This window comes from Festucalex cinctus, chromosome 8 (assembly GCF_051991245.1).
Source record: "Festucalex cinctus isolate MCC-2025b chromosome 8, RoL_Fcin_1.0, whole genome shotgun sequence".
Lineage (NCBI taxonomy): Eukaryota > Metazoa > Chordata > Actinopteri > Syngnathiformes > Syngnathidae > Festucalex > Festucalex cinctus.
The window spans coordinates 28,973,141-28,990,858 of record NC_135418.1 but is presented as its reverse complement, the minus strand read 5'-3'; the positions used below and the strand labels follow the sequence as shown (position 1 = coordinate 28,990,858).

At 44.1% G+C, this 17,718-nt stretch overlaps 2 protein-coding genes across 2 annotated transcripts; one reads left to right on the top strand and one right to left on the bottom strand.

The window, feature by feature from the left end:
- Positions 1 to 1,027: 1,027 nt before the first annotated feature.
- LOC144024021 (uncharacterized) lies at positions 1,028 to 11,556 on the top strand. Its single transcript, XM_077530049.1, has 7 exons — positions 1,028 to 1,497; positions 5,523 to 5,755; positions 5,840 to 5,939; positions 6,019 to 6,114; positions 6,950 to 7,470; positions 8,105 to 8,535; positions 9,210 to 11,556. The coding sequence occupies exons 1-7, from the start codon at positions 1,456 to 1,458 to the stop codon at positions 10,070 to 10,072; spliced, it is 2,286 nt and encodes a 761-aa protein (XP_077386175.1). The 5' UTR covers positions 1,028 to 1,455; the 3' UTR covers positions 10,073 to 11,556.
- A 3,573-nt stretch (positions 11,557 to 15,129) lies between these two features.
- LOC144023986 (transcription factor HES-5-like) lies at positions 15,130 to 17,384 on the bottom strand. The gene is made up of 2 exons (XM_077529987.1): positions 17,307 to 17,384; positions 15,130 to 17,200 (listed from the first exon to the last, which is right to left on the bottom strand). Exons 1-2 carry the CDS (start codon positions 17,355 to 17,357, stop codon positions 16,922 to 16,924), a joined length of 330 nt encoding a protein of 109 aa, XP_077386113.1. The 5' UTR covers positions 17,358 to 17,384; the 3' UTR covers positions 15,130 to 16,921.
- Positions 17,385 to 17,718: the final 334 nt, after the last annotated feature.

The following is a 17,718-nucleotide window of genomic DNA, read 5'->3' as shown; positions in this document are numbered from 1 at the left end:
GTGAAACTGAATCTGAATGATTGAGATTTGAATTTGAATCGCTAAACTTCAATAACTGTATTGAAAAACTGTATCTGAATTACATAAATTGAATTTGTGCTGATCATTTTGAAAAGCTGGATTTAAAAACTGAATTTGAATTACCTAAATTGAATTTGTATTTTTTTTTTTCGTTTGAATCAATGAAGTGAAAAACTGAATCTGTAAGTATTGTCAAATTAGTGTTGATATTGACAAGAAAAAAAAAAATATATATATATATATATGTGGATGTAAAAGTATGAGAATATATGTACATGATATACTATTGAAGGTGTTCATTATTAATAGTTATAATAACTTTTGTTATTAATAATCAAGATACATCAGCTGTATATTAGCAGTTTTTTTTCTTTAATGTGTATATGTATGTGTGTATATGCATGTGTGTGTGTGTGTGTATATATATATATATATATATATATATATATATATATATATATATATATATACATTTTCTTGACCGCTTATTTCTCACAAGGGTCGCGGGTGAGAGGGGTGGGTGGGTGCTGGCGCCTATCTCAGCTGGCTCTGGGCGGGGGACACCCTGGACTGGTATATAAATAAATAAAAAAATAAATATATATACATATATATATATATATATAATTAGTTTTAGTTAACTAAAATAACCTTTAATAGTACCTGTGTTTTTCCCTTCTGACTTTGACCATCTCCAAACATTTTTGTTTTTATTTTATTTGAACTGAGTCAAATGCCATTTTTAGTATAGTTGCGGGCCACTAAAATATGGACGGCGGGCCGCAAATGGCCCCCGGGCCGTAGTTGGGACACGCCTGGCCGAAAGTCACTTTTCCTGCCCTGTTAATGTTGAAAACAATCGTTTGTGTCATGATACTGTGTCTCTACGTAAAAGCTCAGGTGTGGCTAGTTTACGTCATCGCTGTGTGAAAATGCAAATAAATTCCACCTTCTAAAAAGATGGATGAAGTGTTTTCCTCTGCATTTGTCTCCGCATCCAGGCTACCCCCCCATTTGCACACGTCGCTTCTCCCTCGGCGGCGATGACATCCTGAAGGGAGCCCGCAGCAGCCCCCGATTGGCTCCCAGTGCGAGGATGCGGCCAATCAGATTCCTCCCCGCCCCCCTTCTCCCCCATTTTTTTTTTCTCCGACCGCCTGCCTTGCACATCACTTTCACGTTTTCGCAGCGCCGCATGGATGTGCGAGGGGCTCGGCGGCGAGTTTTTTTTTGTCGGGGCCGTGATGCTGGAGGAGGGTGGGGGGTGGTGGGGGCGGTGAGGGGCGGGAAGCGCTTGATGCGAAGATGCTGAGGAAATAGACGAAGAGGGCGCCGAAGAATTGTGACCAGACATCAGAAGCGAGGAGGAGAAGCGAGGAGGAGAAGGAGGAAGAGGAGCAGCCGTCGCCGAGGAGCCCGCGGGCATCTTCCACCATGGGCTGCTGGCTCTCGGGACCGTGGCTGGGCGACCCAGCGGTGAGTAGCACCAAGACCCACAAAGATGCTGTGTATAAACGTGTGTGTCATCTGACCATTCGGTGGCCCGCCATGTTGGCTCGGTATAAACGTCAAACTGCAAACTCTTTGTTTCAAGGAACCCTAAAATGTAAGCACGTATGTGAGACTGCTAACATACTCGAGTTATAACTTCACATTCAACATCATTTTTGTCTGTTCGTAGCAAAGGAACATGCGCTCCCGTCAGCCATTTTGTGCTTCTCAGCCCAGCCTGCGTGTGTACGTGCGTGTGTTTGTGCATCATTTGTGTGTGTATACACGGGCCCTCACATTAGCGCCGCATCTGACGATGTTCAGTGTAAGAAGTCTTCCAGTAAAATGGCAATAAATATCATTAATTTTTTGCTTAGCATATTAGTACAACAAAGGTACGGACGTAATGATCAATAAATGGATTTGAACAGACACTATGTGAGGAAATGTGATGACTGCTGCGGCCGAGCGACACCACCTGTTATTTCCTTTCTTAAGGGGAGGCGTTTATTTGTTTATGTGGCGCTTGGCAGCTCAAAAGAACCCATCCATCCATCCATTTTCTTGACCGCTTATTCCTCACAAGGGTCGCGGGGGCTGCTGGCGCCTATCTCAGCTGGCTCTGGGCAGTAGGCGGGGTACACCCTGGACTGGTTGCCAACCAATCGCAGGGCACACAGAGACGAACAACCATCCACACTCACACGCACACCTAGGGACAATTTGGAGCGCCCAATTAACCTGCCATGCATGTCTTTGGAATGTGGGAGGAGACCGGAGAAGACCCACGCAGGCACGGGGAGAACATGCAAACTCCACCCAGGAAGGTCCGAGCCTGGACTCGAACCGGAGACCTCAGAACTGGGAAGCGGACGTGCTAACCACTCGACTACCGTGCCGCCCAGCTCAAAAGAACCTGCTATTTATTCTACTGGCTTTTTCGAGACGTGTCTATTTGAGGGGAGGCGTTTATTTGTTGAAATGAACGTTATTCAACATGGAGATTTCTAACTTGACTATATAGGCTTGCTGGCCCACATGGGTGGTGTCGATTTGAGCGGAGGTGTTTATTTGTTGAACTCTGATAAACTATAACCAGACCATTTTTCATTCTACTGCTCCGGGTGGATTTGAGGAGAGGCATTTATTCGTTTATGTGGACTATCTGGAGACTGTTCATTTTACTGCCCTCTGCGGGGGTGTCTATTTGGGGAGAGGCGTTTATTTGTTTATGTGGCGCTTAAACAGCTGTACTGGCTTTTTCAAGATGTGTCTATTTGAGGGGAGGCGTTTATTTGTTGAAATGAACGTTATTCAACATGGAGATTTCTAACTTGACTATATAGGCTTGCTGGCCCACATGGGTGGTGTCGATTTGAGCGGAGGTGTTTATTTGTTGAACTCTTATAAACTATAACCAGACAATTTTTCATTCTACTGCTCCGGGTGGATTTGAGGAGAGGCATTTATTCGTTTATGTGGACTATCTGGAGACTGTTCATTTTACTGCCCTTTGCGGGGGTGTCTATTTGAGGAGAGGTGTTTCGTTCAGCATATGACACTGGAGATCTGTAACCTGGCCATTTACTGACATTTATGGGAGGCAGCCATTTGAGGGGAGGCATTTCCCTGGTGAAACTATGAATATCTTTGACCTATTCCGTTTTTATCGCAGCTTTTTGGGAGGCCTCTATTTGAAGTGAGGAGTTTGTTTGTTTACATGGATGATGATGATGATGTCTATTTGAGGAGAGGTGGTTTTTTTGGGCAACGCATCTGAACTTTCGAAGGCTATAACCTGACCTGGATTTATTCTACTTGCATTTGCAGGTGCTGTTTATTTGAGGGGAGGCGTTTATTTTTTTAAGTGGACCCCCTCAGGTAGCTGAACAATGAAGCCAAAATATTAGGAACAGCTTTGAGTATGAGTAAGTTAACTCATTCACTCCCAGCCATTTTCACTGAAGCTCGATTTTGACTGATTTTGTTTTGATTCGTCAGGGGGGGGGGCTATTTCTATTTGTTTCCGTTTTGCAGCAATTAGTATTAGAATATAGCTCGGTTTCATCATTATTCACAAATCTGTTTAAAACTGTGGGGGAAAACGGCTTGTTGCAACATGGCCATGGTTGATCTCCTATTCTCTCCTACCACCTGCTGGCCGTTTTTGTAATAACTACCATTGCTTCAACCGTTACCTTCAGTTCAGAGGCTGCATCAAAGCCTTCTGTATGCTCTAGCATAAAATAGCATAAAATAGCATAAAATAAAACATATTTATACGTCTTTGGGAGCTAATGAGTTAAACAATAAACGATAAATGCATTGACCTCAATAGTTGGTCAAGTGTGCGTGTATGTGTCTGTGTGCATGAGGAGAGTGACTCATGGATGTGATGCGCCGCAGCTCATGCGTCTCGTTTAATGTGCGCTGAGCCGTGTGTGCGTGCGCGTCGTCACCGCGTCCATCTCACCGGCATCACGCGGCCGCGCGGCAAACCCAGAACGAAGGCTGCGCGCGCGTCTGCGCGGGCAGAACGCCGCGTTCTGACCCACTTGCATAATGACGACTGTTCAAATGGAAGCCGCGACGCCATCGCGCGCGCGCGCGCGTGCGTCTGCAACTCAAAAAATGGGGCGACGCTGGCGCTTTTGCGAGAAGAGCTTTCGGTGCGAAGCTCCAATCTCGCTTCGCAATGTGCAAAGGAGCCAATTACATCACGGTGACATCAGTGGCGTTCTTTTTTTTTTTCCAAGTCTGACTTGAGAACATGGCGAGCTCGTTTTCATGTGTGAAAATAGGAAGATGAGGAAGAGGAGGAGGAGGAGGAGGAAGAGTAGGGAACACCTGCTGTGTGCCTCCAGACAAGATAAAGCAAATGAACTATAAGTGGACCATGTGAGCACGTTCATCCAAGAACCAGCAATAGACTTTTTAGGTTATACCGAATACCTTCCCACCTGTGTTGTCCAATGCATCAAATAAACACCTCCCCTCAATTTGACTCCTCCCATATAGGCCAGTTCTGGTCAGGATATAGATCCGTGGAGTTAATGCCCAACCCTCAAAAATAGACCTCTGGAATTCAAGGACATTATCGACTGCAGCAAATAAATGCCTCACCTCAAATGTTTGCCTCAGGTGGATCGTCTACTACAAATAAACACCTTCTCTAATAAATAGACGCCTCCCACAAAGGCCTGTGCAATGAAGAATGGTCACGATGCAGATCTCTGGAGTATATCAGCCACCTCAATAAATGCCTCCCCTTCATGTAGACACCTCCCACAAATGCCCGTTGAATGAATACTGGTCAGATTACAGATCTGCAGAGTTTGTTTGGGTGTGGCATCCGCTTACAACAAATAAACACCTGCCGTCAAATAGATGCCTTGCAAAAAAGAAAGGTAAGTAAAACGGCTACTGGTCATATCATAGCTCTATGGAAGCCCATTTCCGCCAGTAAAAAAATTAAAGAAAAAAAAAAAAAGAACTCTGACAGTGTAAAGTGAAAAAAAAAAAAAAGTTTTTTTTTTTTTCACTTTACACTGTCAGAGTTCTGTTTCCGCCATTTTTTTTTTTTTTTTTTTTTTTTAAGAATCCATCAGTGGAAACAAAAGTTTTAAAAAAAATTCTCACTCTCAGGACCCATTTATGCGAGTCGAAATATTTATTTATTTATTTATCGATTCATTTTTTTTATTGATGTCAGAAGCCCATCCCAACGAGATAGAAATGGTCTTCAAAAAAAAAAAAAAGAAAAAAAAAATCTACTGTCGGAAATGGGCTTCTGACAGTGATTAAAAAAAAATAAAAAAATAAAATAAAAAATCCACTGTCGGAAATGGGCTTCTGACTGACAGTGATAAAAAAACAAAAACAAACAATTTTTCCCCCACTGGCGGATTAAAAAAAAAAAATAAAAAAATAATCAAAAAAACCAACTTCAAACAAATTCAACACCTCCCTCAAATAAACACATTTGTGTGTCGTTCATTCCGTGCTTCCAGCTAAGCGGCGGGCGCAGCCTGGCACAGCTGAGCCAACGAGACGCGCTGCGCATCCTCGCGGCGAGTCAGCTCCCCGTCACCATGCAGGTGAAGAGTCAGAGGGGCCGCGGCGGCGTGGAGGCGGACCCCCGGGGCACCTGGGAGCCCCTGCCCCTCAACCTGCAGCATCTCAACCTGCCCCTGCCCAGGATGCCCACGGGCCTCAATGCTCCAAGCCCCACCTATCCGGACAGGTGAGCAGCACCTTCATCATCACACATCGTTTGATTGTTGCAAAAAAGCAAAAAAAAAGTCCAATTTGCTCTCCTTCCTCCCAGACATTATTTCAGCCACTTGTCTCTACCGCAAGACTGCGACGGAGGACACTACGGCTACCTGTCCAGCTCTCCCAGGGACACGGTGGACATGAGCCACCAGGTAACGCCGGCGTGGATCGATAAAGACGCTTTGGACCCGTTCTCACGTTCAGGTTTTCCCCGCGCGGCGATTCACTCAGGATCCGGAAGCGAGTGGCCGGCGAGCCAAGGAGCAGAACTGCCTGATGGGATGTTGCAACGTCAACCTTGATGAGCCCAAAGGCTACCACAGCCAGGTAACAACAAAGCGGGTCCGGAAAATAATAATTTATTCACTACAAATGATGCAACTTTGTTCATCTGTCTATGCTAACGACATATAGTGAGTGACAGGTAATGTTCATTTCGTCACCACATGTTTGTCACCGGACTAAAACTAGACTCGACTAAAACTCTCATTAATAAACAATAACTGGGACCAAATCAGTCTGCATTTTCGTCGACTAAAGACAAGACAAAAATGATATGATTTTTTTTTTAATCTTGTCACTGTGACACTGTCATGTGACACAGCCCCTTTCAAATCTGCAGCTAGCGAGTGCAACATGCACAAACACGTGGGAAAGGAAAAGGAGGTGGACAGTTAAAAAAAAAAAGTAAATTATAGTTATAATGTAACATTAATCCAACAGCAATAACGTTACAACAAAAATGTTAATCCGACCGACCGCTAACTAAAGATGGCTAACTTACTAGCTAGCTCATATCATGGAGCCATATTAGCCACTTGTTGATATACTGCGTGTCGAATTGTTTTTCAACAAAAGAATGAGGGAATTTTTTTTTATGAAAATAGTTTTAGATCTGAAATGTTCAACATTATCAGAGGGTGCTGATTGGTTGACACGTGAGGAAGGTGTTATGTACTGAGGTTGGATCCCAAAGCGCAGACACAAATAAGTTTTTAACTCTTTATTCGCATAATATCGAGAGGCGTAGAACAAACTTGACGAGACGAGAATGCATCGAGAATCACGAGACGCCAAGTCCCCTTGCCAAGCGGAGATGCACAGTGGAACAGAGGTAATATTCCGACAAACTACGAACCTAACCGAAGCGCGTTGTTTGCAGACGGACGACGACGACTTCATGCTGGACAAGCCTCTGGGCTTCCTGCCGCTCCACCACGAGCTGGACAGCGGCCTGGGCTGGACCGACGGCTCCCTCCACCAAGGCGACCTCTCCGGCCTGGAGACAGAGGAGGCAGGTTTAGAAGACTGCCACTCCCACGGCGCCTTGGGCCCCGGCGGCTGCGGCGCCTTCGGACCCGGCGGCGGCGGCGGCGGCTCGCCGTCCTCCGAGTCCTTCATCTCGTCGGAGCTGAGCGACTCGGGCTTCTACAGCGCCGGCGAGTTCCGCCACTTCCAGCGGATGCTGGAGAAGCGCATGCGGCTGTACAACGCCCGGCTGCAGCACCAGGGCGAGACGTGCGAGCGGCGGGAGCGCCGCGACAGCTGCCCCATGAGCCACCGCGAGCTGCTGGAGGCCATCCCCGAGGCGCTCGCCGTGCAGCCCCCGTGCCCGCGCATGCAGATGGGGATGGAGGAGGCCGCCGGGGCCGTCTTGGATGTGCCCAACCGCGGACTTTTCAGGTACGTCCATGGCGGGGGGGAAACAACGTTCACGTTCACAAACGATGCCATCGCAGTGAACATACACAACATGCCGAGATTTGTGCTAACGCGATGTCATCGTGCCGCCCATGCAGCAGAAAATACACAAAACCCGATTCATTCCAAGGCGATATGGGCCGCCTGAGACTGAGCTGGTTTCCATGGAAACAGCCAAGGACTTGTTGTGTAAATGTGAAAATGTCTGAGTGGCGACAAGCAAGATTACCGTTGAAGCTACATTGTCAAACTAGCTGCGTAAATTCTCCTTTGACAAATTCATCAATAAGCGTACACCCTGGACTTGTTACCAGTCAATCAGAGGCAACACATTCCTGCCCACAACACAAAAATCAACCAAGCTTTGGCTAGTCACTTGAAAAATGTGTATGGGCTATCGGCTAACCAGTAATATATTCAGATCAGTGAACTGCACAGCCTAGTTTTTGTTGAAAAGTATTGAAAGTCATCTGCTGTACGGTAATCCTGCTTTTTACGCCTCCAGAAAGCAACAGTTGTAGCATCATTTTGTAATAAATGATTAATGGGGGATTGGGCCACTCTTAACGCAGTAAAATAATTCGTTTTGACGTCTTACATGAATTTTTGCTTCCAGGGTGTCATCCGTCCAGTTCCACAAAGCGGACCGGCCCTGCCTGAACCGCCACAGCTCCAGTAGCAGCGCCCTCTTTAACCCCACCCACGGCCACGCGGCCGTGCCCCGAATGGGCGGCCCGGTCCTCTCCACCTGCAGCACGCCCTCCAGCCACCGGAGGCCGCTAGCTCCCGCGCAGCAGCAGCCGCACCAGCAGGGCTCCGGCTCGCTGGGTATGCTGCGGAGAAGCCGCACCCTGCACCACCGGCCCCCGCAGCAGGAGTACCGGCGGAGGGCCAGCCACCCGGCCTCGCCCTCCTACTGCGCCGCCACCCTGCACCACTGCGGGGGGGTCCCGCCGCATGGCGTCCTGCAGCCGGGCTTACCGGAGGAGGAAACCGAGATGGGGGCGGACGTGATGGCGTCCCCGCTCTCTGCGCAGCAGCACCCAGGTGACTTTTTTGGTTTTTTGTTTTTGTTTTTGTTTTTTGCCTGATGCCAATTTAGATATTTGGCAGGGAAAAAAACCTGTTAAACAATTAATCAGACAAATTAAAACATTTTAAAAAATATATACATATATTTTTAGTACCTCAAAGGGATACTTGACTCATTGAATAATTTTCAGCAGTGAGAAGTTAATATTTTGTCCAGTGTGAACTTGATGACATCACCTGTGCTGAGGAAGTAGTTAACGACCAATCATGGCTCACCTGTTTTCTGGGTTTGGTCAGTAAACTGAGCCATGATTGGTCGTTAGGTTTTCAGACCTCTGAGGAGGGAGATGAGGTAGTTGGAAAAAATCGGTTTATTCTTAAGGGATCGGCCGATCACCAATCTTCCAAAATTAAGGAAATCGGGGCCGATCGATCGGTGCACCCCTCTTAATTTTGACAGCTCTAATCCGAACAAGTGATTCTGATTCATATTTTGTTTGTGGAATATGAATTTAGCAGCAGAATCCACGTATTTATACTCATCTGAGAATAACAGAAGAGCTGGCCCCACCCACTTATTTTGAAAAATTGCATTTTGGGCCGGGTGAGAAGTTATTTTGCATTTATGCCGAGGGCCCCAAAACATAAATGACGAGATGACATCATCGTCTTTTCCTCTTTCATCCCAGTGCGCATGCGTGTGCCCAGCGCTCACGAGCTGCGTTACAACGCCAACCCCAACGCCCACCACGAGTGGTGGCCGCAGATGACCTTGATGCCCGACCCCCTGGCGGCGACGCCGCAAGACGACCAAATGGAGGAAAGTCTGCAGAGGGAGGCGCGCATTCAAGAGGAGGCGGAGCTTGAGTTGCAAAGGGGCCGGGCAGTCCAGGCGGCGCTCCACCTGGCCCAGCCGGCGGACGTCAACGACACCTGGCCCAAGCCGGCGAGTCGCCAGTCCCAGCCTGGGGCCGGCGCCGGGGCCCGAGGTCTTTACAGCACGCTGGAGGGCCACACGGGGGCCGCCCCGACGACCGCCCCGGATGCGAAGAAAGACCAAGCGGACGCGCCGCAAGCCAAAGCCAGCACGGCTTCGCGGGTGTCCCGGAACCAGCTCCTGCGGGACCGCGCGTCGCAGCTGGCCGACGAGCGCAGCGGCATGAGCACGGACGAGGAGACCAGCGCCGACATGCTGCTGGGTCGCTACTGGAGCCGGACGGAGAGGCGAGAACACTTCCTGCTGGCACGCGAGCAGAAGCAGCAGCAGGCCACCAGAGGAGGAGGAGGAGGAGGAGGAGGAGGAGGAGGGGGGCCGTCGGGACCCGGGTCCGTGCCGCCCCGCTCGCCCGTGCAGGCGGACGCCCGGCCGGCCGAGGCGCGCTGCAACACGGTGCTGGAAATGAGCCAGAGGAAGCTGAGTCGGCTGCGGAACCGCAAGATGTTGGACGACTGGACCACGGTGGAGGAGCTGCTGACTCACGGGACCAGGCTGGACAGCCACGAGCACCCCACGCTGTGCGCCAGCCCCCTGCTCACCGTCACCACCGTCTAAAAAAAAACTAAAAAGTGGGGATTCTCAAACTCGGGGATCCGGGGGACGAAAAATATTTGTCAGAATTTTCGTCATGGAAATTTTTTTTTTTCCAGACAAAAATAAAACTAAAATAGAAGACGTTCATTGAGACGAATGTTAAATTCGTCAACAAAATCTAAACAAAAATAATCCCGGGATCCCAGTTTGAGAACTCTTGCCCACACGGACGAACTCAACTGTCCTTTTCAGTGCGCTGGAGCACATTATCGTGCGTGGTGCGCAGGTGGTCTCGGGAACTTTAGCCTCACTGTTGTTGACCAAATTCACAGAAGCATGCAGCGCAAATCACCCCAGGCTACAAAACCTCTCGTCACCTTTTTCCATTTCGGATTCTTATGGTAGGGCATCTAATTTTTATTATTGCTTCGACAATTGTGATTTCCCAACTTTTGATGTTTTTTTGTTTTTTTTTGTATAGGGAAAAACACACCAACGCAAAACATCAGAAACTAACCTGTCCTCCCTACTTTTTTTTTTTTTTTTTTTTTTTTAAGAGAGAGAGCTCAGAATTGTTCATTCGGTAGTCTTACCGATTCAACGTCAACGTCAACCTTGGCTAAATAAAGGGTTGGCAAATACTGCATACTAAGTTCCCAGCAACATAAGCATGATCTAAAATACTACAAATTGCAACAAAATCAACATTTCAAAGCAGCTGGATTTTTTTTTTTTTTTTTTTTTTTTTTAGAACTGTCATATGTAAACAAAAAAACCCACAAATATTTACATGCCTGACACGCTCACAAAATGAAAGATGAGACGTGTGCTGCGCGACGTGCTTCTTGTTTACACATTGTACCTTACCTGCCCCCACATGTTTACTGGAAAACAGTGCACAGACCGAAAGGGATTTGTGTCCATCGAGCTGCTTGGATCGCGATGGAATCGATGGAAATATGCCCGGTCAGGAGGTCAACGTTGCGGGATCAAGTGCAAATAATACCTCAGTCTCAGTGCTGCAGTTTTTAAGGCAGACGTAAAAAAAAAAAAAAAGGTGCGCAGAGATCCTTGTAGATATTTACATGTCGAGAGGGACCTAAGAAACAAACAATTTTTGCACATTTTTTAAAATATATTTAAATATATAGAAAGTTCTAAGAGGTTTTCTTCCCTTTCGCTCTCTCACAGGGACCGAGGCCAGTGGACGACTGTACATAAAACACAGTACGTGTGTGCGTATGTGTGTGTCGATGTTTTCTCAACTATCATAACAAAAAATCTTTACGTGTTTGAACATATTTCAATATTTTTTCTTACTGTACCGCATTTGTTTTGGTCATCACTAAAGGTTTTATTGCACATTGTACATACGGTATCCGGAAAGCCAGTTAACTCTGATTATTATTGTTATTATCTTTTTGGTTCTTTTAAGTGAACACACAAATTGTGTTGGATATTCTTGTCTCCTAATTAAATCTGACTGTTGTTTTGTGCCACATGGACGTGTGCGTATATTGATTGAGCCACATGCAGCCAGCAGGGCGGCGATGAAGGCGTTACCGGCGGAAACGAAGATGTGAAGCTTATAAAATAGCTGTTGTTCATTTTGGAAGCTGTACATATAGCATTGGCGTATTAGTTATACGAACTTGAGTTTTAATGTTTCTTTTTTTTTTTTTTTTAGCAAGAATAGGACGAATGATGTCGTCTTCCAAGGCTATTGCTGTAGATGCCCATCGTACCACCCCGTTTAATCCCCCCCCCCCACGCACCTTTGCACGCCACTGGCTATCACTCATTTGAAACAGAGGGGGAAAAAAACGTATTTTGTCGCACCAAACTGCCCCAAAACTGGCACTTGTACCCATGCAGTAGTCAACAGAAGCCTAAAATTACGACTATACTACTATTACTTTCTGTCTGAGGTAATTCTCAAGCTTCTACCACAAGTGGCAGAGAATTCTTGCCTTTGCTTCCTCAGACAGTTTTCATTTTAATTTCCTGTTCTAAAAGAGGTCGCGAACCTCAAGTGCCATGGCCGTGGTCTTTGCCTATAGACGCCGGCTCAGCCGATGATTAGAGGAGTCAGAAAACAGACTGGCTCTAACCATTCTGCTGCGTTAAATGTTCTGGTTCTTGAGCTTCTTGAGTTATCGTCTGTTAAGATAACATATAGCTAGGTTATGCGAATGTGAGTGTGGAGCAGAGCAAAGCATTCTTCATTGCAGCAAATGTATGCTAACTTATATTTACAATTATTCCGACAAGTAATTCATATAATTACATTTTATTGGAACTAAATCAAGTGCAGTTAGTGAAATTGAATCATTTATCTGACGATCTTTCACCGCACGCTAACATGCAGCTATCTATGCTAGCGATGTATAGCGCAAAGAGTGGTTGGAAATCAGTGACCTAAAAAAAAAATAAAAAATCAGTGCAAAATAAGTAGACAATCAAATCGTGTCTCTTTTTAGTCATGATATATTTGGAGAGTAGAAAATCAAAAAGATGCATGTGTCGCTTTTTAGCACACAGAAGGAAAGTAGGGTAAGCGCAAGGGCAATTAGCTCAAATATTACGTTTTTTTGTTGTTGTTTTAGACTGCAGCACAGCGTTTTAAAATAAATAATCAAATTTGTGTTTATTTTGCTTTGGCCATCACTTGACTTTTAACCGAGTTAAGCTACGCTAGCCTACCAGCGTTCGCTCCGTTTCACGTCTTCATGCTCACTTGCTTGTGCTAATGTGAACTAGTACCAATCCTCGCTATATTCATAGGAATGTGATCCCAAACTACTTCTATCATTTCATCTTACATTACCCATAAAAACAGGTAATTTGATTGGTTTTTGTTTTGTTTTTTTAATGCACATGACAACTATACAAGTAGGCTAACCTCAGCTTCTCTTCAATATACGAAGACATACTTACTTACCCCCAGTTCATATTTTCTTATAACCTAAGCCAGGGCTGTAAAAAACATTTGACAGTGTTACAGAAAGAGTTTAAAAAACAACAACAACAACAACAAAAACAATCAGAGATGAATTTGTGAATAGCAAACTACAAATAGGTACATTACTCTTCTTGACCTTTGACTAAAATAAGCTATGCTAGCAGCATTCCAGTCTTTGTTGTAACTTATGCTAAAGCTAGAAGTGATTAATTTGATATTTTCATATGAAACAGCTTTTCAGGAGGACTTTTCAAGGTTACGTGACAAGAGACAACGATTCCGAGGTGGATTTTCGCCTGGTTAGCGATGAGCGTCTTCCCTGTCTCTCTTGCCTCGAAACTCTGAATAATAGATTATTTTTTCTTTCTGTTTTTTTTTTTTCCTGCTCTCTTCCAACCAACACAAGCACAGACGGGCTGAGAATAGCACACGTGTCCTCATGTGATGTGAAATTTAAAGCACAGTGGAGCGGAGAGTCTCGCTGCTGGGCAACGGCACACTCATTTCCCCTCTGCCATCCGTCCATCTGTCCATCCATCCATCATCCCCTCATCCGGGCCTACAGCATATGTACGGGAAAATCATTTGGAATACAATGTACATGTGTGCTGTAACAAGAATAAAAAGAGAGGTTTTAATGAGCTGTGACCCTCTGGTTCTGTTCTTTGTTCAGCCATGCGCGAACAACAGCACATGGCTGGACTCACTTGGGCCTCAGGCAGATTCAGAAAGAGGCTCTTGCCGGAATTAGTCAGTCAACAATGACTGTAGATGACTTTTGTATGAGTAAAATGTCAATCATTTCTTATTTAAGTTTGTCTCAAAGATGTGCCTTTATCTAATAATAAGAATAATAAGTCAAATGTGACCTTTGAACATCTACTGTATGTTTACCCTCAGCCCATAATCTGGTGCATGATACAATTATTTATAATAAGTAATTGATATCCTGAGGTTTTGAACCTCATATATTTTGTATGTAATTCGACAAAAAAAAAAAAAAACACTTTCTTGGGGCTAATTTTATACAACCGGATGGTCAAAGAGCGCAGCACCGTCAAAGAGCTAAATTGAGCCAACAACAGCGGACTCTGGTGGCCAAATTGGGGACTACAAAAATATACCTAAAAGTCTCCACAACTAATTTTTCTGTCCACATATCGTCGTTGCGGATTATTTTGTGAAGTGAGGTGTGTTGAAAGCCACATTTATTTTAAAAATGTAATTGAACGAGTTAACTGTTAAGTGACGTGAAGGTCGACGTTGTCACATGAACGAAAGGACAGCCAATCAGGACGCGAGCTGATTGGAAAAGGCGGAAGCGTAACGAGGAAACTGGTGGCGACTGGCGACACCTGCAACCGTACGAAGCTCAAAAGGTTAATTTTACCCGTCGTGTACGTGTTGGGTGTTGTTTATGGAAATACGTCATACCATTAATATAAATGTGACAATATGGAGAAGAGTTGGCAATAAATTGCTAATTTGCCACTGATACCTAGTTGCCAGACAGCTAACAGCTAGCTACATTTCTTCGCTTTTGAATTCCTTACTATGAAACAAACAATTGTTATTCAATTTTGTTAAAAATAATAATAATAATAATTTTATTTCAGAGCTGTAACAGATACAATAAAGCAAAATATACTCAAATTCATTTATGATAACTTGATTAGATTATTAATAATTTGACATAGTATATTCATTTTTTTTTTAAATACTCATTTTAAGAGTTAGAGATAATGAAATAAGTGACATCAAATATCCGGAAGATCACATTATACCTTTGTAAAATGTTTCATCCATCCATCGATCCATCCTATTAACCGCATTTAATTTTTTAATAAAAGGCTCGGTGTTTGTTTATTGAGTGAGACAAATTAGTTGCATCTTACAAATATGCTCTTCATGATCTGTAAACTCACAAAATGGCAGTAGAAATGTCTGTAAATTGAACAGTTTGGTGTTTTCATAGTAGTTTACACAAGACTTCTGGTTTGGGGAAAACCATGAGTTTTGATATTATTTATTGTTTATATCTTACTTGTATGCAAATGACATGAATGACACAGTATATTCACATTAAATGGCATTTTTATTGCTTAATAAGCCAGAGTGAGCTTGGTAACAAGTGACGATGCATCACAACTTATTTCCTTTCCACAAGACTCATTTCATTCATAATGAATGTAAGAACACAAGTCTTCAAAAAAAAAGTTACTTTGCAACAACGACGCTGGAACATATCACACTGTTTTTCGACACAAATAGACGAGATTAATCACTGACCCTAAAGCAGATCAGAAGTTGATGTCCGCAGAATGGACACAATAATAACATATCATCATGACATGACAAACAAAAAGTATCATCACTAATCAACAGTGATAGCATATCTTAATGGAGCCCTGAACAAAAGACATAAAAGTTTTTGCACATTTGCATAGTAAACGTCGTTGAGATTCAAACGTGATCTGTTCTAGTGACGTCCTCAGGAAATGAGGATCACCACCACTAGGGATAGACCGATTATCGGCTGGGCCGATTATCGGTGCCGATATTCAGCATTTTGAGAAATATCGGCATCGGCCATTTTGAAGAATCATATGGCCGATAATAGATCCTTTTTTATTTATTTTTATTTTTTTTAAGTGTTAACTTCAGGGAAATAATTTAAATGTAAATAAAAAAAAAAAAGTTTTTATTTTCATTTTTGTCGACCCTGGGAACTCTCTGCACCTTCTGTTTTTGATTGAAATTAAAACTAAGATAAGTAAAAATTTAATACTTTGGATATTTTGAAATTTTTGAAGACTTATTTTTTGTAGAAAATAATTGTTTGTTTTTATTTAACTTTTGAAAACATGCTACTGCGCCTGGGAGATCCCAGAACTTGTGTATTGACTAAGATTTTTTGGAAAAAAAAAAACAACTTAAAAATATTTTACTAACCCTAAAAGTTGCTCAATAAACATGTGCTTTAAAATAAAAAAAAAATAAAAAAAAATAAAAAAAAAAAGATAAGAGCTCGAGTTTGTATTTTTTCCAAATTTTGATGTCCCTTTTTAGTGAAAATGAATATCGGCTCCAAATATCGGTTATCGGCATCCTTCACTACTAATAATTGGTATCGGTATCGGGCCCAAAAAAACCCTATCGGTCTATCTCTAACCACCACAATCAAATTTCTGTACAAGCAGAAATAAAAGTGCACTAAATCAATAATAGAGGTTCATCTCATTTGGTTACCAAAAATAAATCAGATTGTTGCATGACAACATATATTTTTTTTCCCCAGTAGCTCTAATAAAAACACATAAATATTTAACTTCTGTCCAAACAAAAGACATCAGGAAGCAGCATTATTTGTCATCACTTTGCATATGAAAAGATATGCAAAGCAATCATCATGAGCAAAAAAAAAAAAAAGTATTAATTATAAATATAATTGGTGTGATTCATGCAACATGCATGACAAAACATTGCTATAAAAAATGGTTTTGCTATTTTTTTTCCTTATTGGAAAATCCTCCAGCAACAAGTTAAGATGATATGATCATAAGTAATATCATCGTCATATAACAATATATGATGAATAAAGATGATTGCCAAAGCAATCGGACTCTTCATACAGCACGTATGACAAGATAATATTTTTGCTGTTTTTTCCATAGGACATCAACCAGCAAGACAAAATGATCAGTATGATCAGTAGTGTCGCAAATTAACATAATTTGTGCACAGTTTCCACATAAAAAAATATGTAAAACGTATTCGATCGCAAATGCAATCAGATGCGATTCATGCATGGCGCATGACAAAAGTTCTCCCGCTGATATTTCCCATGATAGGAAATGAAGCAAGTTGAGGACGCGTCATGTCGACAAGTCATGTCAGTCAGTCTGTGTCTACCAGGGCCTCCAGGGGGCGCTGTGGTCCGAGCGCTCCTCTTCCTCCTCGCTGACGCTGCTGTGGCCCGGAAACAAGTCGTCCTCTGTGCCGAATCGCGTCCCGGCCGGAGGGACGGAGCGGAGCCTCCTGAGGACGCAAACGGTCATCTCCAGCACGTCGGCCTTCTCCATCTTCTCCATCTTGGCGAGCAACTCGGCGGCCAGGAGGGACTTGAGCTGCTCGATGCTGCCGTTGATTCGCTCTCGCCGCAACTTCTCCACCAGAGGCTTTCGGATCTGCGACACGGGAACAGACGAGGATGAGGACGCTTGTCGAGCGAGCGACTAGATGACGACGACGACGATGACGATGATGATGATGGGATGATGAAGGCGAACGTACCTTGTGTGTGAGAGTCAGGTGAGAGTCTTGCAGAGAGATGGCAGGTGCCATGTGTGGATGCGTGTGCTGTCCATGCTTCGTGCCTCCGTCCTATTTATAGTCACAAATCTCCATATCAAATGCGGGCCTCTGCACTTTCTCACACTTGGCAGCCAATCAGAGAGCAGCACGCCGGCACAATAGTTACATCTCAGGGGAGCAGCTGGACCACTTTGGGGGGGACGCAAGGGAGGCTTTGTGAGGGTCTCGTTGGGGTCTGGTGGGAAAGTGCTGACCCTGTACAGAGCACATCTGCTGCCATCAGTGACTTTCAACTGGCACACGCCATTATGATTTTTTTTTGGGGGGTGTACACGCTTACGATGATGACATCATTTAGTCACACTTACAGAAATAATAAAGGTAACCAGGC

Excerpts from the sequence above, each read along its gene's own strand:
- LOC144024021 (XM_077530049.1), top strand. The coding sequence starts at position 1,456 with ATGGGCTGCTGGCTCTCGGGACCGTGGCTGGGCGACCCAGCG. Across the intron at positions 1,498-5,522 it reads CGTGGCTGGGCGACCCAGCG|CTAAGCGGCGGGCGCAGCCT; the intron begins GTGAGTAGCACC and ends CCGTGCTTCCAG. Across the intron at positions 6,115-6,949 it reads CCAAAGGCTACCACAGCCAG|ACGGACGACGACGACTTCAT; the intron begins GTAACAACAAAG and ends CGTTGTTTGCAG.
- LOC144023986 (XM_077529987.1), bottom strand. The coding sequence starts at position 17,357 with ATGGCACCTGCCATCTCTCTGCAAGACTCTCACCTGACTCTCACACAC. Across the intron at positions 17,201-17,306 it reads ACCTGACTCTCACACACAAG|ATCCGAAAGCCTCTGGTGGA; the intron begins GTACGTTCGCCT and ends CCCGTGTCGCAG.